At 35.3% G+C, this 24,600-nt stretch overlaps 2 protein-coding genes across 6 annotated transcripts in view; one reads left to right on the top strand and one right to left on the bottom strand.

Moving 5' to 3' along the window:
- The window catches only part of FAM13C (family with sequence similarity 13 member C), a 142,023-nt gene extending 127,278 nt beyond the window's left edge, over positions 1–14,745 (top strand). For 3 of the 5 annotated variants that reach the window (XM_030941264.1, XM_010367049.1, XM_010367044.2), the window contains 4 exons: positions 7,473–7,568; positions 8,919–9,115; positions 10,228–10,329; positions 13,131–14,745. In XM_030941264.1, coding sequence (XP_030797124.1) covers positions 7,473–7,568; positions 8,919–9,115; positions 10,228–10,329; positions 13,131–13,254 — 519 coding nt within the window. In that variant the 3' untranslated portion in view covers positions 13,255–14,745. Of the gene's footprint in view, positions 1–7,472; positions 7,569–8,918; positions 9,116–10,227; positions 10,418–13,130 lie in introns of those variants that run through there. The other 2 variants (XM_030941262.1, XM_030941263.1) reach the window with 2 other exon arrangements.
- The window catches only part of PHYHIPL (phytanoyl-CoA 2-hydroxylase interacting protein like), a 79,190-nt gene continuing 67,953 nt past the window's right edge, over positions 13,364–24,600 (bottom strand). Inside the window, exons 3-5 of the mRNA XM_010367074.2 lie at positions 24,200–24,374; positions 22,158–22,275; positions 13,364–15,808 (exon numbers count right to left, since the gene is read on the bottom strand). Coding sequence (XP_010365376.1) covers positions 15,274–15,808; positions 22,158–22,275; positions 24,200–24,374 — 828 coding nt within the window. The 3' untranslated portion in view covers positions 13,364–15,273. The remainder of the gene's footprint in view (positions 15,809–22,157; positions 22,276–24,199; positions 24,375–24,600) is intronic.

Here is a 24,600-nt window from a genome sequence, read left to right as displayed (position 1 = left end):
ATTATATTTTACAAAGAAGAAAAGGCTGATTAGTATTTACCTGGTTAATCTCTCCTTGTCGTGCATATATATGCTTCCATTTCAATTATGCCAGGGAAGCTTGTGATTGACTTTCAGTTCTCGAATAAGAGATGTAACTACCCTATCACAGCTCTATCTTGTAGGCCATTTACTGTTTCTTGTACTACACCTTGAACTTCTTACATGGAAGTACTATTTATAGGTCATGACCCCTCCTTTTCTGTACATAGTAGGTATTGAATAAATGTTTGCTAAGTGAATGGAAAAATGAGCAGATGAATGAAGAGACTAGCATATTTAATTTTCAAATGAAGTCTTCTTGAGGAGAATGCTGCCTTTCCCTGTTCTATTGTGTATTACCTGGTATTAATCATAAAGTGACAACATATTCCAAATCTCAAAAGGCTCAAAATATGCCCCTGGATTAGTCATTTACATAAGGGCTTGTGATCTACAAGTAGAAATGGACCTGTGACCACATCTTTATGAAATACCTTTAGTCTTAAAACAACAACAACAAATACATGTTGTGAGGAGTGAAGAGAAGGTTTTCATTCACTCAGTCATCCTATCCCTGAGCCCACCAAGATTCTACTTCTGCGATAGTTAGTGAGTAACTTCTGCATATATATACAGAAACTCTCAGGTACATCTGTGGTTTTCTATCCTTCAGTGCTTCTGAAGGTCTTTCCAGTATTTTAAAGTCACTTTGACCATATCTATTAAAGCATCTTGGTCAATGTCTAAATCTATGTTCTACTCAATTAACAAGGGTAGTAAAAGGAGAGATGGGATTGATATAGTAGACTTAGAACAGGACTCAGCACTTGAACCAGCCACTTTCTAACCATGGGCACTTGGCAAGTGAACTGATTCTCTGAGATTCAACTTCCTCATCTGTAAAATACAGGTAATACCTACTTATATAATTATCGTGACAGTGAGAAACCTACTGACTGGTGGACAATAGTTCATTTGCAAAAAGATTTAAATGCCAACTATGTGTTGTGAAGTAGAATAGATGCTAGATATAAAACATAAAAAATATATAGAAGTCATGGGGGGGTCAATGCCCTCATGTAGTTCATGTTGTCCTGGGAGTGGGGATACAACAAGAAATAAACAACTCAATAAAAAGAAATCATTAAAAATGTTGATAAGTACTATGCAGGATATTTAACAGATCAGTATTTACATGACATGACATGACATGATAGAAAATAATGGGTGTAGTTTCTACTTTAGATAAAGCGATTAGGAAAGCCAAGAGGTAACATTTAAAGAAGAATCAGCAGGTCAAAGGGAGCAGCAGAAAACATTCTCAACAGATCGAACTGCAGGTATGAAGGCCGTGATGAAAGGAAGACCTTGTTGTTCACTTTGAATTCTCGGGTTTGAGGGTTGGAGAACAGGATGGCATGAGATCAAGTCAGAAAGACAGATTAGAACCCATCACACAGAACCTTTAAAACTGTGGGAAGTATTGGGAAGTTGTTGAATGGTTGAGAGCAGAAAAGTGACATGACATGATTACATTTAATAGATCTGTCTGCTTGCTAAGTGGAGGATACATCACAGGGAAAAGAAGGAAAAGGGGAGATGGAATGGGTGGCTTGGATTAGCATGGTGGTCTTGGAGAAGGAAAGAAGTGGATACAATCAAAGTATATTTTGAAGGTAGAATCAAAAGGATATGTTGAAGCATTAGATGGGAGGAAATGAAGGCAAAGAAGAATCTGGGATGATGCATGCTTAGTAAGTACAAAACACTGTGAAACCTCTAAGTCTACAAGTACTCATCCTCAGATAGAGGACAGGAAAGCAGATTGCCTGAGGAAGGTTAGTAGTGGAATTATGTGCCAGGAGCTGTTTTCTACTCACAGAAAAGCTTTTACTGATACAGAGAAAACTAGAAGAGCACACTGGGGTTGTAGATAAAAATATAACATAAACTATTAGTTTGGGATATTTTACATTTAATATCTTTCAGGAATAGGGTGACCAATCATCCCAGTTTGCCCAAGACTTTTTTGCTTTTAGCACTGAAAATCCCATGTCCTGGGAAATGCCTCAGTCCTGGACAAACTGGGATGGTTGGTCATCTTACTGAGACATGTAAGTCAAATAGACATATGCAAATGAGAGATCAGAGAAAAATCTCCTCATGCATGGATGTCACCTAGTATAAATGCCAATCATTTCTATTATTTTTAATGATCTATTGATTTAATAAGTATCAGAAGCCCCCTCAAATATACCTATAATATAGCTCTTCAGTAGGCTAAAGTTAGGCCCTTTAAACAGAGAGCATCTCTAATAGAAAATGTAAATACATAAAGCTGAGTATTGGTACTGCGAAAGCTTAATATAGTAAACCATGTAGTAGCTAGCCAGTCACTATACTCAGTGTGAATCCAGAGCCTACAGCATAACCAAAGAGAAAACTTTGTATTCCCATAGCAGCTAGTGTTATTTCTAACTCCTCAATGAGCTCAGTAGCATTTCAGATCATCTCATTAGGTCCTGTTTCTTTAAACTCAAAGAGACATATGACTTTCATCTGAGGTCCTTGCCTTATTGCTGAAAATGCATTAAATATTAAAATTTCAAGATAAAGAATGACATCTTTTCTAGAGAGACTTTATTATGACTCTTTCCGTAATTTCTGCATTTGGTATTTAGTCACAGACCATACTAAGGCTGATAAATCCTATAGCATTGCCTTGTTGGTTCAGATACTGCCAGTGAGTAATTTTCTTCCTGTTTTATCTATGGATGACTTTTAGAGATAATCACTTCCGCGTTACAGGGCATGGCTGTACACTGGAAATGAATGAGTCATCCCCTGAGCTGAACTGTAGTGCTTATTTATGTCTTTTATGTCCTTTTCTTTTGGAAATACTGAACTGGTGCTGGCATATATATCAATATTGACCTTTCTAAGAACTGTAGGTGGTGTCAGGTGCACAGCTCAAATTACCAAGGGGATGAGTAATGGCAGTTACTTCTTCTGGCCTCTCATCAACTGTAGCATCTCTGAGGATGAAAGCAGATTTTTAGAAAGTATACATTTTATCTTGAAAAAAATCAATAAAAAATTAACAACTTATTAGCAGGTTGTTGTTGGTTGGAAAGACAGTAGACTTAAAGGGCATGAAAAGGAAGATCCCATCAAACTTTCTGCTTTCCTATTTATCCTTCTTTTTTTAAAAAATATAATTTATTGAATAGGTAATACTTTCTCACATAGTTCAAAAAGAAAATATATAACAGAAAATGGTAAAAAGACTACTTCCAAAACCAACTGCCATCTCCAGCTCTGAGGTCTCCCACCCCCAGCAGGTAACTATTGTTATTAATGTCTTGTGTGTCTTTTTTGGAGTTTCTATGTAAAACATATACAAGAAATTATCAATATATATTCTTTTTTTTTTTATAGAGACAGAGTGTCACTTTATCATTCAGGCTGGAGTACAGTGGCACAATCATAGCTCACTGCAGCCATAAACTCCTGAGCTCAAGTGATCTTCCCACCTCAGGCTCTCATGTAGCTGGGACTACAGGTGTGCAACACCATGCCTGGTTGATTATTTTAATTTTTTGTAGAGATGAGCTCTCACTTTTGCCCAGGCTGGTCTAAAATTCTTGGCCTTAAGGCATGCTCCCACCTCAGCTTCCCAAAGTGCTGGGATTACAGAAGTGAGCTACCATGCCTGGCCCCAATATATATCTTAACTTGCCTCTGTTAGACAAAAGACAGCAGTCTATACAATTATGCATCCTTTTTACTTTGTATATTCTGGACAGCTTTTTATATCAAGACATAGCTTATCATTCTCTTTTATTTTTAAAAAATTATTATTCAATAGCACTGTGATATTCTTTTTTATTAATGGATAGCATTGACATTAACATCAAGTCAACTAGTTTGATAGCTCAAATAACATTTGGTATGCGTGTTATTAATCCAGAAACATTTACATATAAAACTTATTAAAAGTGATCATTATGCATATTAAGAAACTGAGGTTCAAATATTACATATTTGTAATGTTAAAAACAGTTTATAAGTTTTGAAGCTGGTTATCTGAATTCATGTCCTCTGGTTTCAAGACAAATATTAACCTTCAATTCCCGGCTTGGACATCTAAATTGACCAAAACATTCTCTTTAGCAATTGCTTTCTATGATAATATCCAGTACTGACTTTCCATCTTGTTTGATTGTTTAATTTAAACAGTCAGACTTGCTTACATATAGTGCCTCCCTCAATAAGGCGATGGGGATACTTAGGAAAATCTTGGCAGGACTTGAGTCCCTAAAGCTAAGAAGCATGATTTCTATTGCTCACTGTCCAGAGAAGAGAATGTCAGTTTTACTTCTCTCCTTAAGAGACATCTCATTTATGGGGATAATTGTAATGATTTTATTTATAAATTTCTGTGGCTTACTCTGCAGGAATACATGGCACCAGTCCCATGGGGGAAAGGAAAACAAGGTGGTAGAAGTGCTGAAGCTATGGCAGCTTTTTCCTAAACAACTTTCTGACCAGGACCCAGAAACAAACTAATTTGGACTGACCCTCAGTAGCAGTTACGTCTCTTGGAAAGCCAGTTTATTTCCAGACCTTGATGATTCAAATCATCATTGATAGGGGGCCAGGAGTTTTCATATGGCAAAGTTGCCAAGCTATAAACAAATCATATCAAATTTTGTCCTGTATATGGTCCTCTCTTGTTCAACCTCCTCTTAGTTTTACCCCTGATACTATAAAAATGGAGAAACTGGAAGAATAATCATCTTTTAAAGTTTATCTCCTTTTATTTATCTTTAAATTATGACAATACATTCATAGCTCTATTTGGCTGTTTTAGGTTATTCAACATGTAACCGAAAACATAAAGGAAACCTTGTTTCCTTCATTCATATGAAAAAATGAAAAAATGAAAAAATAGATATATCTTGCATACTACAGCCAGCAGAAACTATAGAATTAGGGAGGAAGGATGCACTTCAGAAAGAGACAGCCATTGAATTCAGAGGAGAAAATTAGATCTGATTCTTAGCAGAAAGTGGCTGACGAATAACAGCAAAGTCTAATGTATTTCTGCCCCCTTAGATTTGGGGTATCCTGCCGAGCTTACCTTGATTCAGTTTCCTTTATGAAGATCACTTTGCAGGCCTACAGCTTTTCTGTGAGTAGAAAACAGCTCCTGGCACATAATCCCACTACTAACCTTCCTCAGGCAATCTGCTTTCCTGTCGACTATCTGAGGAAGAGCACTTGTAGACTTAGAGGTTTCACAGTGTTTTGTACTTACTATGCATTAGGGTATGGAACCCTCACATTTCCTCAGGGATTGCTTTGATAATAATCTTAAGAGGAAGACAATGGAATCAAAGTGAAAAAGCAGTGCATACATTGTACGTGTTCCCAAATTTTTATCTAGCATCTATGGAAGATACTTTTCTATAATGGCATTCATCATTCTATCATGTGTTTTGGTCACTTTTTTCTTTTAGAATTAAATTTAACTTTTCTAGAATCTGGGGAATATATTAAATCACAAAAATCAAATTGCAATGGAGAGATTCCAATACTAGTTAAATACATCATTTTCTGAAATACTCTCTATGGATTGTAAGTCCCAGTAAGATATTACATAAAAAAACCACTATTTCCATGTTTTCTGAACTCAGACTGAGATTTTTTTCTTCTGTCATCTATTAAAATCCCATGAAATAGATTTTGATGGGAACTTGTTGGTTTTTTTTTTAATGGAAAGATGTATTACGAATAAAAGTGTTTAAAAATGATTGGGTTAGAAAATGAAAAGATGTTGAGGTTATTTAAGCAACACTTAACAGGCTTCTACAGAGGGAAGCGAGACTTAGGTCACAGCGTATGCAACTTAAAAGAAGATTGCTAAAAATTAGAGTCCTTTTTTCATATAAACCTGTGTTGATAGCTTAGTAGTAGGAATGGGAATGTGTTGGGTACTGTGAGAATTTAAAGAAGTATGTGATATGATCTCTCTCCTCAAGAATCATTTATTTGGGCAGACAATACTGAAACAAAGAAAACAGTTAAGACTCAGATAATGAGATAAGAAGTTGAGAGAAAAGGTAGATCAATACGGGCCAGAATGGTTTGCAATTGGGATGGGAGTTGTGAGCATGAGGATAACTGGGAAGTGTAACACACGTTTGAGACATTTTCTTTTCTTTCAAGGGAGACAGATCTGGATGGCAGATCTATCTGGCACGCTTGGGTGTGTGTACTTTGATAAAAGATTTCTGGGTGATTATTACATGAGTTATTTCTACTATTCCCTTCCCACCACTTGCCAAGTGTATATCACTGGACTAGAGTAAAAGGGAAGCTATGTTTACTAGACATGCAGAAAGTTAATGCAGAATACAAAGCAGGAAAAAAACCAATACAAGCAAAGGAGTTTGGTCACTTTGTATAAACAGGCAGATACATAGACAGATAGATAGATGGATAGATAGGAAGCTATTTAAATTTTTATGCACAATGTGATCCACTGAAAATAGTGATTAGGGATGGGTCTTACAGCAGAGGGGTATAGAATATATTAGTGGATCAAGAGGTTATACATTTTTTTAATGGAAGGATATTGGTAACTCCAACCTCCTTCTTGTATAGGTAGGAAATTGAGGACTCAGAGAAGTTAAATGTTTTGTCCAAAATAATTTCGTTTATATCACAACTAGTCATAACCTAGTATATAATACACGCATGTAGTGATGAAGACCTGTACAACGTTGGTGTTTGTGACTACATATAATCGGGAAAGTCTAGATAAAATATATGTTTCAGAAGAAAAATCAATGTCTGGACTGGTTTTTTAAGAATGAAGAAGTAATTAAGGAAGAGGTTCCTTAACACTTATGCATTTCAGACTCCTCCAAAAATCACATTCCTAAACTTGGACGTATGCTTTAAGAAACTTTTCCAAGAAAAAACTGGCATGTGCTACATACAGTATCTTGTAAATGACTTTCTGGCCAGGCACGGTGGCTCACACCTATAATTGGAGGCCGAGGCAGGCCGATCACTTGAGGTCAGGAGTTTGAGACCAACCTGGCCAACATGGTAAAACCCTGTATCTACTAAAAATACAAAATAATTAGCCAGGCGTGGTGGTGCGTGCCTGTAGTCCCAGTTACTCGGGTGGCTGAGGCAAGAGAATTGCTTGAACCCAGGAGGTGGAGGTCGCAGTGAGCCGGGATCATGCCATTGCACTCTGCCTGGGTGACAGAGTGAGACTCTGTCTCTAAATAAATAAATAAATAAATGACTTTCCTTTTCATGATAACTGTTGCATTATAGTATTATAATCCTTTACTTTGAGGCTTTTTGTCTGCTAAAAATATTGATGTTTTCATTCTTGTCTGAGAGAAGAATAATAATTTCATGTTTCTCAGGTAACTAAGCAAGACAAGAACCTCATAAAGCCGCTTTATGACCGATACAGAATTATCAAGCAAATCTTGTCAACGCCTTCCCTTATTCCAACAATTGTAAGTCAAGATACTTGCATGCTATTACTTTGTACTGAAGTGTAGTTAACATGATGTCACATAGTAATACAAGAGTTATAAAAGATCCTTCATGGCAGTATATACTGCTAACAAGGCCAGGTGTCATTTCAAAAAGTGAAAATTTGGTCTTCTCTAACCCCATTACTATACTTAACAGTGGCTGATATTAGAACTATTGTAAAATAGGAACATATAGTACTTGTATGTCTAGAGCCAATTTTAACATTTGCTTTCATTAGCTTGGGTGAAAAGAAATGATAGATTCCAGTTTGGCATTTTCTAATTTGTAACACAGCTAGACAAAACAGAGCCTTTCTGTTCTGTGTGTTGGTTAATTTTTTCCTTTAATCAGAAAATTAACAATATATTCTTGATATAATGCAACATTTGTTTTTGGTACCATTTGACCATACTTTACAAGATATGAAAAGATTTATTTCAATAGAAAATATAAGTACTGAAATTGAGTTAGACTACTTTTAGTAAAGAATGATTTATGGGAGTACAGAACTAGAAAAGCATCACAAATCCTACTCCATCAATATCAAAACAGTTACTTGTTCAAGATATCAATATAAAAAAGAATAAATATTAACAAATATAAATTTAAGTATGCCTGAGTACATTATACTTCCACATTTTTTGAGATGGATTATACTTCCATATTTTTAAAGACATTAAGAGAATAATAATTCAGTCTTTGGAATTTTCCCATTATGGAAGCATAATTTAAAATGTAGTAGAGTTCTTATATTTCTTGCAAGAGAATCTTCTAGTTGTGATATGAATTATCAGAACAGGTTGAGGAGTAACCCCACTTTGCTTTGGCCTTGCAATAGCTCTCCCCTGAACTTGTCAATTTTCTGAGTATCCTCTGTATCTGAATGTTGGTCCCCACTGGGACCTGACTTGGGGTATTTCTGGAGGATAAAAGTTGTCTGTAGTCCACCTCATCTTAACTCATGTCACAAGTATTAAGCTGGAGCCCAGAAGGTCTGAGTGAAAGGGAGGAATCACTTGGTAGTATAGTCAGACTGGACCATATCCTAATGGTCTGGGCCTTCATTGGCCCAGAAGACACAGATGAACTTGGTGAGTTAAGTTTTAGCCCAGCATGGCTGCTGCCTTTTTGCTCATTAACTTCTGCAGGTTTTTAATGAAATTGAGGAAGAACTCTTCTTGATTGCTTCCATCCCACTTCTCAGTAGGCATTTGGGTCACCTACTGGTTTTCATGGCATTGATTTATGGTTCCCCTTCCCGTTTTTTTTTTGTTTCCTCAAAAGGCACTGAGCATTACATGACTTTCTTTAACTCTGCCTGTGATAAGCAGGAGGAAGAGGACTCTGATGAAGACCATCCACAGGGAAGCCAACAACCTTTGCCAGATCCAGCATCTTACCTTCCTGTTGGTGACCACCTCACCTACTCTAATGAGACTGAGCCTGTTAGGGCCCTTCTACCAGATGAAAAGAAAGAAGTAAAACCACCAGCTCTCTCCATGTCTAATTTACATGAGGCTACCATGTGAGTATGAATCCTAAGTGTAGAGTCTCCTCTTAACTCCTTCTGATCTGATACCAGTATATGAAGCAGAGCTGGCCTTTGAAAATGCTGGATTCAAAGGGGTGGGTCAACAGTTCTCAGGGCCTTTATCCTAGTCTCTTACATTTAGATGAGATAGTTTTTCCACTAGAAATCCACTTGGTAGTAAGCAAATGACTTGCCCTTTGTCTCTTAAATGGCCCTTCAGATAGAAGCTATTTGGATTTTCATTAATATCATCATTATTATTATCATTATTCAGTAGCTGGCATTCCTCCTGATAATCTGGCCTTCTTTGGTTTGTATCTTATAGCCCAGTTATGAGATTTAATTTAATTTAATTTAATTTGACAGAAGTGTCTGTCAGAGAAAGCAAGCAGAAAACCCTTTTTTTGGTGGTGATTCTAAAGCAGTTATTCCTAACTTTTCAAGGGGTGTTGGACTTTTTTGAAACCAACAGAATTGTTTTAAGAAAAAGCCCATATATAATTTCAAGTTCACAGAATCTCTGAAACCATACATGAGTTTGGTCTGCTTGTGTATACCACATTCCTGCTCTAGTGTGTATGACTTTTCTCTCATCTTGGTAGAATGAAGTGAGTAGAATTTACAATGTAACTATAGCTTTCTTCTGGGTCTTATTTTCATTCACAGGGGTTATGCCATTCTCCCAATATTCGCACACTTATTTCTCTAGATTAAGAATAGAATTTTCTTTAAAAGCTGTTCCTCTGTATCTCTTATGTTCAGTCTATCACCAAATGCTGATGAGTATTCCTTCAAAATATCCCTTCCCTCATCCATCTATATTGCTGTTACCCTTTCCAGTTCTTTCAGTGGATTCAATCAATCTGCTTGTCTCTTGTCTGTCCTTTCCCATATCCTGTGATATTTTTTCCATCAGGTAATTTTCCCTGCTTATGTGCTTGCCTATGGTCAGGCTCTATGTGTGTCATATTTACTTAAAAGACACTCTTATGCTCAGAACACTTTTCAATCATAGTATGCTTTTTTGGCTGAACAGATAAATCTGCTCATGATGATCTCTCAGTTATGCCAGTGCCCAGTAATGACAAATATTCTACCTTATATAGGCCTGTACTTCTTGACCATCTCCGAGAAACTAGGGCTGACAAGAAGAGACTGCGGAAAGCCTTAAGAGAATTTGAAGAACAGTTTTTTAAACAAACAGGAAGGTACGTGTGGGCAGAGAGATTTTTAAAGCTAATACTTCCTAGAGAATTACTGTTAAAAATGACCTGTAATTTTTTGCAGGAACGGTGACTTTTTACAAAATGTATATTATTTCCACACTGGCTTAGACTCAGGATTTGTCCAATGCAACATTCTAATATTGCCAATATTAGGGATGTTTTATGGGACATGGTAGCTGTCAGGTATGACATCAATCTGTAAAAAATAAAAGTTAAACTCTAAAAATCTCTAACTTTGCACAATAAATCTCAACATAAATACGTGAATTGTATGGTCTACTCACCTCTTAGTCCCTGGCAGGTTTTCCATTTTAGCCTACCAGGGATATTATGGACCTACTGAGTGAAAAGCTTTTTGCATTCAGCCAACACAGATGTACAACTTATTTTCTAGTTGGAATCTTCCTTTCAAGTTGATTGCAAAAGTCCAACTTACCTTTTTGGTGATGTTAACTAATCTAGTGAGAAATGTTATGTGGCTCATAAATTTAGAACATAAAGCATTTGTTATTATTTTTCCTTTTCCATCCTTTTTTCTTTTATAAAATGTTCATGTAACGTTCCTTGTAAAACATTTCTTGGAGTAGTAACTTTGTCTGGACTGTCTGCTATTATTATACCTTGGATAAATATGTGACTTGCACTATAAAGTTCCTGATCTCTGCCTCTTTTAGATTAAAGGTATTCTATGGGAATTTTTCATTCAGGGAAATATTTGTGGAGATGTTATCAAATATTCTAAATCTAAACAGTCATTACATATGAGAAATGACACTTTTAAGATGTGCATACATTCTTTTCATAAATTTGAGTTCCCTGAATAAATTTATATTTTTAGCAGTTTGAACCCAGGAATCTATCGTAAGGGGTTTGAGAACTTCCCAGTGTGCTACTAGTTCTGCCTAGTGGATCTGCAGTGTCACTTGGTATGCTTTTTGTCATACAGGGAAGTTAGTTATGTTCTAGGTATAGTGTTCCACTGCACCTATGAGTCTTAAACCCACTTCAAATAAGCCTATATTTGGCTATGAAGTTGTATGCTCCCTTGTGGTGATATATTTCAACTAAATGCACAAGTGATGATCTTTTACAACTAAAATCAAACAGTTGAGTGGCTAGGAAATATGGACCTTAATTTTGTTTATCTAAGACATTTTATTGGGAAGGCCTAAATATCAATAAGGTAAAATAACCATGCAAATGGATTACTAAAATGTTTAAGGCACTATAAATATTCTTGGTAATATTTGCCATACGAGAGGCATGAGAATCATATAGATATTACATTATTTTTAATAATTATGAGCTTGGAACTGTGCTAAGCACTTTAGTATGTTTTATATAATGGGGAAACTGCTTCAGGAAAGACTTGGCAAAACTTTTCATTCTTGTCAAAGCACTCTTATTAGCCAAAATGGAATATGCAAAACTAGGGAAAATTACATAATGGATTATTAATGTTTCTCTGTAATAATTAGACAATTTCTTTACTTAGACCTATTTATACAAATTAAGGTGATATTCAGACATCCGGTTATGATAAGTTTGACTCATAACACAGAATGGAGACAAAGGATTTATGTTATATACTTTAGACAATAGTCAAGAAGAATGCTGTCTATGGATTTGTATACTGTTTTGAGTTCTGTACTAGAAATTGCAGGGCAATAAATAGTGTTGAGATACAAGTAGATACTATATTCTTAATCTGTATAGATTAGCTTGTTTTTTATTTGGTAAGAGATAGAAATATCTATTTATCATTACTGGGAAAAATAGAAGGGAGCTAAAGATAAAACATTAAATATATGCTATTTACCTGGTTTCAGCCATACTAATGTTAGAGAATATTTGTGGTTATATTCAGTTGTAATTGTGGTGACTACATCTGTGTCCTCTACCCCTTGAATTTCAAAGTCCTGGGTGGAAATGTTTTCAAAGCAATTGGCTATCTTATTAACCAAGAAAACAAGAGTCTTCTGAGACCCTGTCGCAATTATTCCCTTTAGAAAACGTATCTTGACAACATATTTTTGTGGGAAGGCAAATGGTTTTAACTCCTGATATTACCAAGTTATTCTTCCAAGTAAACAGCAAGAGTATATGTATGCATATGTATAAAAATCTATGCATTGTTACATGTCTAGCCTTAGTAGAATTAGTGTACAGAAGAGAACCACCACAATTTAGACTCTCGTAAATTACTTCAATCAAGGACCAGCTCAGTGGTTCTACTACATATTAGCAGAGACAGGTATTACAATTACAAGAAAATCTGGAAACGTTTCAAGTTTGTAAGACAGACCCTGAATGTTTTTCTTGCTACCATAAGTTTATAAATGATTTTTTAATAATGAAATTTCTGTAGTACTTTCAGGTTAAAATTTTTGACAACTCTATTAAGGCTGAACATTTTGTACAGGTGTAGGGCTGTGGCAGATAATGGAAGAATGACAGGACAAAGAATGCCTTGAAAGTTCTATTTCTTGTTTGTTTGTTTCTCCTTAGATCTTTTCACTTACCCCATTGTTGTAAGTCTAAGCACTAGACCACATATTTGCAAAACACTTATGACATTCAAGTTTTCAAAGGTTACTATTATTTAGAAGCTTAGTAACACATGGAAGAAGGAGTGAATGAAGGTGAAAGGGAAGGAAAAAAAGACATGATGCAAAAACCAAGTGGAAGCTGTTACAGTATATTTTCTCATGTATGAATTATAAAAGAATATTTAATAATTACTTGATCCATTGTAAACTAATAAATGTATTTTTGTTTTGCAGAAGTCCACAAAAGGAAGATAGGATACCAATGGCAGATGAGTATTATGAATATAAGCACATAAAAGCCAAACTGAGACTATTAGAGGTCCTCATCAGCAAGCAAGATGTGGCCAAAACTATTTGAGGTTCAGGAAATGTTATGATCACTTTCACCCATGATATAAAGTAAAGTTTATTTTCCTCTGCCATCCTTGCTAAGTAGTTTTGACACAATGAAAATGGAAGCACTTTAGTGGTAGTATTAGCTGTTTTCAAGAAGGAATAGCAAGTTTAATTATATACAAGGAGAAGGGATTTAAATGGGGGGAAGGATACAACAGGTAGCCATATAATTGGGAAAAAACTCAGTGTCCTCCATGCCAAGCAGAAAACTCATAGTCAATACAAGTATTTTTAAAAATGTCTAATATTTTATCAAATCTAAATAACATGGCTAGGATGCTTGTTAGGGAAAGTTTATTTAGTATCCAAAGATTGTTTATGTTGATGTATGGAAAAGAGCATGATTTTTAAAAATCAATCAGAGGAGGAAAAGAAATTCTGCTTTTCAAGTAGGAAGGAATGTACCAAATGTACCTAGCAAGAAAGTAATTTATTTGAAACTTCTAATGGATTTTTGAGTGATAAAACATTTACTACCTTGTCCCTTAAGTCTGCTAGGCTCTCAGTACCCTAAAATAACCTAGATTGTGTTACTGCTATTTTTTTTATTTCTCTATAAAAATAACACATTATTTTATCTGTTATTTGAAATTTTACATTTCTGGTTACCAAAGTTCATTCTGATAGCATGTACTTTGTGAATTATTATCTTTGTCTATAACTGACAGATGTTTATATTAAAATAAAATATTGTATTAAAAATTTAAAATAGGTATTTTGGATAGATATGTGTCTGCAGTATATAATCTAATATGTCCATAGTATTATTGCTAATCTTTTTGTTTACTATAAGATGATATAACTATTTTTTCATTGGGAATATACATTTTTCTTAGTGTTCCAACATCTATACTTTGTAAAGTCAAAACATTTCCCTTGAGCTGTAGTTATTCTTCCTTCTGTACAAAATGAAAGGTTTGGAAATTGCCCTGATACCTTGAAAAAGAAGCCAGGATATTTATTTGCTTCATCAACTTTAGTGTATATCATTTTGTGTTATTTTATACTAAAACATGTTTATTATTTTCATTTTTGTAAAAGGAAGTAAAAGGCCAACATTTTCTCTCATGTACCAACCTTGTTTGTATTTCTATTTTCTGTAACGTTAAGTATGATGTTGAAGAAATTCACATTTTCTTATAGTTTGGATGGGAAGACTATTGACTATTTCAGAAACAGACTATTTCAGAGGCTTATTGTTTTCTCTGTATTTACCTAATATTTTATAACTTTTATGAATCAGAATAATGTCCTTCATACATTTGTTTAATTGAAGTCATCTACTTGTAACAGGACAGATACACAACTATTTGAGGTTTACAAATTACATCTTTGATAAGGGAAATGGTTTCGTGACATGTACACAATTGCTATTAAAATGTAACTATATATTCTATATGATTGTAAATATTTTATACAACAATACAAATAAAATATTTTTCTATTATATTTATTATGTTGAAACACAGTAGTTGTTTCCTGTTAGCTAATATAAATAACATAAATAACACTGTCAAACAAGAAGTTGGAAGTGCTGACAATTCTAGGCTTCAAGATTTAACTCATGCTGCAATTACACCCTTTCATGCGGTTTGGAGTTATCCCAATATTTGTTCAGTAGATTAAAATGAATGCATATTTAAACACCATTTATAAGCCATTATTGTGTACTTTGCTAAAGCGGTCTATATAACTGTTTTGTTATGTTTGGCATAAAGGAAACATAAAAACATTGCAGCATCTAGGCAATAAAGTGTCAGAAGGAGAACTTAGGGTATTTCATCACTGAAAGTAGTGGGAGGGGTAGGGAATAGGAAAACACTAAAATGGCTCTGAATGGAATTTGGAAAGTGGTAGTTCGTTTTTGGTGACAGTGGCATGTGCATGCTTCAGTGGAAAACATCTGGTGATGAAAATGGACAACAGGACCAATGCTCCTAATGGAGGAAAAGGGGCTGAGTAAGAATAAGAAAAGTGGGCATTAACGTCCAACACTGATATTACAGGTTTTGCAGCTGGGATCTTTCTTTGCATTTGCAGTAGACAAACTCATGAGCTGATGACCAGTGATTTCTGCCACGGTGCCCAGAGAAAGATCCACAGGGTCAGTGTAAATGACTTCTAAAATGACATCCTGGGCATGGTGGTAAACCAGCACCCCATCTTCTTCTGTACAGGTCAAAAATTTATTATCCTTAGAATTTAGTTGAGGAAGGCGCTGCTTACAAAATTCATCTCCTGGTGATCCCACAGGAGCAATAACAAGAATCACATAATGATAAGCAGTGTACATACAGTAGAAGTCCCCAAAGTATAAGTTAGTATTGGGGTTAAAAAGTTTTTCTGCGGCAATCTCAAACCTGTATCTTCCATAAGGTGAATCCTGGGGTGGCTTTCCAGTATTGAATTCAGTGCTGCAGCTGAAGAAGATGCCTTCTAATTTTCCACTGATAGGAGAGCCATGGCTACCACTGTTATCCTTGACAGAGGGCTGCATAGCATTCCCATGATGTTCTCTGCAAGAGGAAACAAGTGGTCACTGCTTAATACAATAGTGGTAAACCCACTGATTTATATATTTGAATAGCCTAAAAGTCAAACATCTACTGTTAAAGGCCTGAATACCCCTCTTACTATCAGAATAAGGGGACAGCATCTTTTGACATATTACCTATAGATGGCTGAATTCTAGCTTTGACTTTGAGGTAGAGATGATCTGCTACAAGCCTTGGAGACTTTGTATTAAATTAACATAATAATGTAAATTTCCTGACCAGAAAAATCAAACTGGAATTAGAAACCTTACTGGTAAAATCACACACACATTAGGTGCCAACTAGGTTTCAGAAGTGGCTTTCTGAAGAGAAAACTGAACTAAAGGTATTTGTTAGTTAAATATATTTAATGTTTCTTTAAAGCATGATAGATTTAGTCATAAAATGAGTGCTGTCCATTTATACTGGCACAAAAGTGTTTTGTTTTGGCTTTTTTTTTTTTTTTTTTTTTTGAGACAGAGTCTCACTCTGTTGCCAGACTGGAGAGCAGTGGTGCAATCTCGGCTCACTGCAACCTCTGCCTCCCAGGTTCAAGCAATTCTCCTGCCTCAGCCTCCAGAGTAGCTGGGACTACAGGAATGTGCCATCATACCCAGCTAATTTTTGTACTTTTACTACAGAAAGGGTTTTACTATGTTGGCTGGGATGGTTTGATCTCTTGACCTTGTGATCCGCCCACCTTGGCCTCCCAAAGTGCTGGGATTACAGGCATGAGCTACCACACTCAGCCCTTGTTTTGGCTTTTTAACCCAAGGACAGTAATCAGGTTATTTCTCTGGCATTTTGCTTAAAATAGTGCTGGCTACTCCCCCTTTACCTCACCCCCAGATCCATTCATTCTCCACCACAGTCTTCCACTATGGCCTGGGACTCTATCACTCAGTTCCTTATCCCTTGGTCCCTTCCATTTCAGTTCTACCAATGTGAGGCACCAGCATATATAGAGTAGTAGGAGGTAAAGCTTTGGGTGTGTCTTCCTGTATTTCCTCCATGATTCTGGTTCTGGCAGGGCTGGGTTCTTCATAACTATGTATCTCTGACTGCTGCTACTGCTGGATGAATTCCTATTCCTTTTCATTCCCAAGAAGAGTAAAACTCTTCAACTCTTGCTAGTGCTAGTTCTTGGTTACTTTAGCATCCCCTGTTTGTTACCTTAACCCTGACTACACCTCTATGAGGGGTAGTTTTGTTAAATTCTCTCCAGAATTCCCCAAGTGTGCCTTTTTTTTTTCCTGGGTCCTTGACCAGCATGACTTGGGAAGCAAAGTTCAAGCTACTACTCAAGTAAGGGAAAGTTCCCCCAGTCAACATGCTTCTTAAAGAGTTTATGGGTCAGTGAAATGCCTGGATCAGCCTCTGAATTTAGCAGCAATGGGTCTCGAATTCTACCACCTGAAAACCACCTAGGGAGTTTATTAAAAATGCAAATTCAAGGAAAGACCAAAAAATTGTCACAGTTAAGAGAATAAGGAAACACAACAAATAAATGTAGTGTGTTATCCTGGATGTGACCTATACTTTTACTTGTACTGTTCTTTTTTTCTTTCTGCTGTTCCAAGATTCCTTCTTTTATTATTTCCTTCCTTCCTGTTTCAGAAACTTCCTTTAGGATAGAGATGCTGTTGACAAATCCCCTTAGTTTTCCTTCATCTGAGCATATCTTAATTCCCTTTTATTATTGAAGGATATTTTCACTGGATATAGGATTCTCAGTTGACAGTGCACTTTCAGCATTTGAAAATATTATGTCACTTTCTTTTGGCCTAGGTAGTTTCTGATGATGATGTCATTCAAATTGTTTTATTTTTCCTTATACAGTGGTGTCTTATATCTCACCACTTTCAATGCTCCCCCCGCCCCCTGCCCCCACTTTGGCCTGCAGTTTTCAGTTTGTAACGTATCTTGGCATGGATTTCTTTGGGTTTATCCCATTTAGGGTTTTCTCAGCTTGAATCTGTATGTTTATGTTATTTGGCAAATTTGGGAACATTTTGGTTATTATTTCTATGAATACTTTTTCAGCCCCACCCTCTTTCTCCTTTCCTTCTTGACTTTAACGTCATGAATATTAGATCTGCTATAGTCTCACATGTCTAATAAGACTGATATTTTTTTTCAGTGAGTTTTGTCTCTGTTGTTCAATTTGGGTAATTTCTATTCTATCTTCAAGTTTACTGATTTTTTTCTCTTTGTCCTCTTGAATCTGCTGTGGAATCCATGGAGTCTATTCAGCTTTTGACTTCACTTACTGTGTTTTTATGTTCCAAAATTTTCATTTAATTCTTTGTATCTTCTATTTCTTTGCTGCTTCTGTTTTTATCTGTTTTAAGTGTGTTAGTGTGTGCTTGTTGAACCATTTTTAGGGTGGCTGCTTAAATATTTTTGTTAGATAATTCCAAGATCTGCATTATTTTGGTTTTGGTATCTTTGATCATCTTTTCTCATTCAGGTTAAGATTTTCCTGGTTCTTGGTATGATACATGAGTTCCATTTGTATCCTGGGCATTTTAAGTTTTATGTTATTATATTTTGGATCAGATTTAAATCTAGTATTTTAGCAGGCCTCCTCTTGACTATCTACCAGTGGGTGAAGAGTATGGGGTAGTCACTTCATTGATGTCAGATGGGGATAAAAGTCCAGGTTTCCTACTCAGTCTCCAGTGACACAGGGTAGGGAGGGGGGTCAGTTACTACTTGGAGGAGGTAGGAGTTTCGGCTCCCACCAGGCCTGTGTTAACATAGTCTAGGTCAGAGAGAGAAGGGGTGTCTCATTACTACTTGACATGTGGCTTCACATACTATGAGGGCAAGCCTCGTTTTCTTTGGGCAGTGGTGGAAAGTCTGGGCTCCCTATTCAGGCTTCTCTGATACCACCCTAGCAGAGGATGGAGGGAGAAGGATGACCTCTTACAGATGTAAAAGGATAGAGGTCTAGGTTCCCCACTTAGCATTGGCTGGTACATGAGGGACTACAGTTTTTTTTTTTTTTTTTTTTTTCCTATACTGTTTGCCTGGGGTATGGTGGTTATTGTCTAAAAGGTTTCTGTATTCCAAGATGTCTCAGTCTCTTTCCTGATCCTGTGGGTAAAGAGAATAGACTTTCTGGTGTTCTTTATTTCTTTTTTGTCTGTGCTCATTGGCACAGACAAAAGAGGTATCTTTGTATCCCATTAACACTGAAGTGCTCAATAATCTGTTTCTTGAATGAATGAGTAAATAATAGATAAATGTGGGAGAAATAGGGAAAAGAGTATCTACTCCAACCTTTCCCTGTTCAAAATGTCTCTCCTTTGTTACATTCTCATTAACAAAATCCAAATATCTATATATGTCTCCTACATAGATCTATAAGTTCAATTACATGAAATAATAAGAGCAACATATATATGAACAGAAAATGTGTACTAGGACCTGCACTTTGAGGATATACAATCTGACACCAGAGGTAGAGGAATTCCCACACATGTCTACCAAGCTCAGTGAATTCCGGAAACCCTTCAGATATTAAAGGAGTTTTTTAAGGACAATTAGGCTACCTAGTGAATATGAACACGGGGAAAGAGAGAAAGTGATGTTTTCATTGGGAGTACCGGAAAGCAATATTCATTTAGGAATTCATTTCTAGAGGAAGAGGTCAAAATGAGTTCATTCCTTATGGACTGAATAAGAATTTATCCAGTTTTTCATAATTTAAAATGGATTATAAACTTTGGAAAGTTTATCCAGTAATTTAAATTTTCCTTTCTGTTCAAGCATTCTGAATAACAAGATGATATTTAAAATGGATTTTAATCAAGGAAATGTGTCTTAATTAGAGTTAATGACAAAAAAAATCAACATCCATGAAATCAATGTCTACTACTTTTTAATAAGGCTTCTTAAAAAAGCAATGTCGAAAAATTATACCACACTGTGGAAAGTATATTTATTTATACGTACTGCACCAAGACATATTTTACATGGCTTTTATAACTATCATTACGGAAAACTTAACAAAGGTAAATTTTCTTGTTAGTAAACACAGCTTTCATACTTGTAGCTGGGAGTAAAATCATGCAATATACACAATAATTATCCATTTTCTAGGCACTCTGTCTTTTTTTTTTTTTTTTTTTTCTTGGAAGCATTTTTGAAAACAGATGAAGCAAACTTTAGATCACTAAAGGACCTAAAAACAAAGGCCAGCTCCCATTCAAGGGACTGAGAAAAATCACAGAGAAATACTGCCCTCCAGTGGCCACCTAAAATAGATATTGGCAATGTACTAGGAATATAAACCTAAAATCAAAGATGTAATTATTCCTTTGATGTATTTCTTACCAAAGACAACAGAAATATGGAGGGTTTTTTTTTTCAAATTTTATACATAACAAATACAGACAGTTCCTGACTTATGATAGTTCGGTTTACAATTGTTTGACTTTATGATGGTGTGAAAATGATGCATATTCAGTAGAAACTGTACTTTGAATGTTGATCTTTTCAACACTTTTTTTTTTTTTATAAAATAGGCTTTCTGTTAGATAATTTTGCTCAATTGTGGGCTAACGTAAGTGATCTGAAAGTGTTTAAGGAGGCTAGGCTAAGCTATGATGTTTTGTAGGTTAGGTGTATTAAATGCATTTTCAACTTACAATGCGTTTAATGGGACAAAACCCCACCGTAAGTCAAGGAGCATCTGTATAAAGAAACACCTTCCTTGCTGAGTCTATATGGTCATTGTCAATCCACAATTGACAAGCACAATAATTTATGTTATATGTATCAGTCTGTACACTCTAAATTAGGTGAACGGTATCTACCAGGAATTATATGGACTCTAGAGAACATACCAATAGAGAAAATGAAGGACTAAACTCTGTGTTTATAAGATATTCAAACAAATGGCAGGAATATTTTTTTCACCATCAAAATATATAAAAATATATTCTATTGCTAAGTACTTAATTTGAAGAACACAGATGCCTATGTGTGTTCTTCTCTCTCTCATTCCTGTTGCATTTTCCACAGCTTGAAGCTGATTTAAATCTGGAACCATGATCTTCATTTAAGAGAAACTAGAGAAGTATGAAAGAAACAAATACAAAGAACAACAAAGTTTCCTAAATACTTTTCATACATAGTTCTGTCAACTTAAGAATCCTTTAGAGTCTGAAGTGAGGCTTTTAAAATGATAAATTATAGGGAATGTTGTGTAATAAGTTTTACAACCTATATACCATTTGCCATTTTAAAAGCCTCAGTCTCACTAAAGCTTTTAAAACACAAACACACATCTGGGTATTTATTCTCTTCAAATTTTCTTCTACAAACATGAAAGTGCTGTTAGTATAAAAACTACCTGCAGGATAGAGTTCTTTTAACTTCTCAGGAACTGCTTCCAGGTATAAACATAGGCTATCTTAGAAATTTTAGTAAAATCACTAGAATTTAAAAGTAAACAAAGGAGATTATCCTCATGATAATTAATTCAAGATAACAGCTGGTATGTTTTGGCTGTGTCCCCACCTAAATCTCATCTTGAATTGTAACTCCTACAATTCCCACATGTCATGGAAGGAACCCGGTGGGAGTTGATTGAATTATGGGGAGGGGAGATCTTTCCCGTGCTGTTCTCATGATAGTGAATGAGTCTCATGAGATCCGATGGTATTAAAAAGGGGAGGAGTTTCCCTGCACAAGCTCTCTTTTTGCCTGCTGCTATCCATGTAAGGTGTGACTTGCTTCTCCTTGCCTTCCACCATGATTGTGAGGCCTCTCCAGCCATGTGGAACTGTAAGTCCAATAAACTTCTTTCTTTTGTAAATTACCCAATCTTGGGTGTATTTTATCAGCAGCCTGAAAAACACACTAATACAACAGCTAAAAGACTTCTACTTAGGTAGAAGTCTGCGAATCCCACCTGATTCACCATAATATTTCATGAAATAGTCACTCTTTTATCCTTTCGTTTTCAATGTCTTAAAAAGACCCACAAAAAGAGGAAAAAATTAGTAGTCAGTATGAAGTAGACAGCAGGACGAGTGTGTACATGAAATGCTCATCGATCTAAATACCACAGGTTTAAGATCCTCTAGTCAAATGGGCAGGAATTGGTATCACAAATGGTTATGGAAAGGAATCTAAGTGAAAGAGAAAAAAATCTCATGATCTTTTTCTACTTAATTTTTCTGGAAAATAAAATTCCGTATAGTTATTTTGAAAAGAAATCTAGAACTGCTATTTGACAGAACTAGAGTCAAGGGAAACCTGAGCCTAAAATCTGAAACTATATTTAGTAAAACAAATCACTATATATTTTGAATCTTACCGAACATAGTCAAAATATTCTTTGTGCTGATTACGATAAAAAACAGAAAACTTAAGCATGCGTCCTGCAATCACTTCAGCCTTCTCCAACAATTGTGTTAGATGAACTTTTGAATAGTCTGGAAAAAAATCAAAAAGGTTTGTTATTAAAAATTTTTCACCATTTTCACCAAAAGTACCAAATATATACTTAATAAATTGAAGATTATTAAAATTCATCTTTAGGGAATTCAACTTAATAAATAGGAAATTCCATTTAAAAAAGAAAATATTCATTGTCTGTGTGGCACATTTTTCTTTCTACAAAAACATTTTTGTTACGGTTTATGGTTGCTTCTAGAATACCTTTGCCTGCATTTTTCCATTTTTTTGAAATTAGAGATACTGAAATAATTAAGTTAAATAACTTTTCATAATCCAAGTAATATCCATTAGCACCATACTAGCTTTTCTTCAACCAGCTGATAAACTGAATAAAACAAGCTTATAATCTGCAACCAACAGAAAAGTTGGACAGCAAAAATAATAATGAGTACATAAGACTTGGGTACACAAGATGCTTGAAACTCTAAGGCATCTGTCAAAGTAATCTGATTTTTTTTAACCCACTTTTTGTTTTGGAAGTTGTTTGAGAATTGCTGTCTAACTTCTATACCAGAAACTAGGGAAATATTTTGGCCTGTAAAGATTAGTAACAATTTCCAAACAGAAGCAACCTAGTTAAATTGCTCATGGCAACATAGTTTGTTTACTCGCTGCTTCATTGGCTCAATAAACAGTTACTGAGATTAGAACATACGATGTAAAAGGTACTATGCAAAATTAGATGATCAAGTTAAAAGATAAAAAAAGATATTACTATTCCTTGCAAAGAACTGTAATCTAAGAGAAGAGATAAATATATGTACAATAATGATTTATTATGGTAAGTATTAGCATTTTAAGATTGGGATAAGCACAGGGTTTTAAACCCTGTCATAGACTAGAAAAGAAGTAGATTAGCCTGTAGCATTCTATTTTATTTTATTACCAATACATTGTATAGTGCCTAGCTCACAGTATGGGCTTAATTAATGTTGAATGAATTCAATGTTCAGATTAAAAGTCAACTTATACAAAATAGCTTTATCAAAACTTAGAGTCAAGGTTATTGATAAAGCTTATGTGAAAAGTCTATAAATTACTCTGATAAACAAGAGCTTTGAACAGGTTAAGCTCCTTGCAGATTCAGCCTCTCTAACAGGAGGAAACAAAGTTTCTTTCTAAAAGACAAAAGGAAAGGATGACAGGAGTACTCAGGCAGAGATATCTTTGTATCCCATTAACACTGAAGTGCTCAATAAATGACTGTTTCTTGAATGAATGAGTAAACAATAGATACATGAGTGAGATGAATGGTAAATGTTTCCAATCTAATGGAATATTAAGGTTCAGTTCCACATCAAACCTCCCAAAACAATGGCTTTGAGGTACTTTCTAGTGAAGCAAAGACACACATATGTATACAGGACACTAGTTTAGATGCAGATTTTCTTAAGGTCTTTTAGTACTCCAGTGAAAAATCTAGTAACATTTCTGCTAGGGACAGTCACTGAGATCTGCCTCCATTCACCTGAATTAGAAAAGGATTTTCCTAGTTTCTGTCTTTCAGTATTGGTGAAAATGAAAAAGGAAAAAAAAAAAAAAAAAAAAAAGAAAAAGAAAAAGAAAGCTCTGTCTTCTCTCAAAATGAAGCTAAAAAAATATGCTGAGTATATTTTCAAGCTGCATACCTTTTTATTTGCACAGTTTTCATCTTGAAAAAATCAAACTATGGATATAGAAAAAAAGTGATTTGAAGCCATTACTCAGATTTTTCTGAGAACTTCAGCTTCCTCCAACCAATACAACATTGTTTATTCTGTTACACAATTGCTACCGACAATGCAAAAAATGACCAATGTCATATATATCACCTGCAATTACAAAAAAGAAATATTTTTCTATAATTAGCTTTCCCAAAACAATTAACTTTTTTTCTGTATTTGTACCTAGTTCTCTTACCTGCAGTGCAGAATTCTATAATTTCACTCCATTCAGACACAACATAATCACCATCAACTTGTTTTGAGGCAGTCTGCACTGCTACCGTATATTCAGTTCTTGGGCTTAAAAACCAGTGTCCACGGACAGTCATAGGCAAGGGAACAGCTTTTGCCACCAATTTTGTGGGAACATCCTAGGAATGAAAGAAGGAAGAGAGAGAGAAAAATGAGAGGAGACAGAGAGGGAGGAAGGAAGTGAAGAAGGAAGAAAAGGGAGAAGAGAGGAAGGAGGGAAGAGAGAAGGAGGGAAGGTACAAGGGAAGGAGGGAGGGAAGGAAGGAGGGGAAAGGAGGAAGTTAATTTAGTAGTATAACTTTAATCAACTGTAAACAATGGAGAAGAATTTATTAAATTCCTGAC

This window comes from Rhinopithecus roxellana, chromosome 11 (genome assembly GCF_007565055.1).
Source record: "Rhinopithecus roxellana isolate Shanxi Qingling chromosome 11, ASM756505v1, whole genome shotgun sequence".
NCBI lineage: Eukaryota > Metazoa > Chordata > Mammalia > Primates > Cercopithecidae > Rhinopithecus > Rhinopithecus roxellana.
Note: the sequence above shows the minus strand (reverse complement) of the source record. Positions and strands in the feature narration are given on the sequence as shown.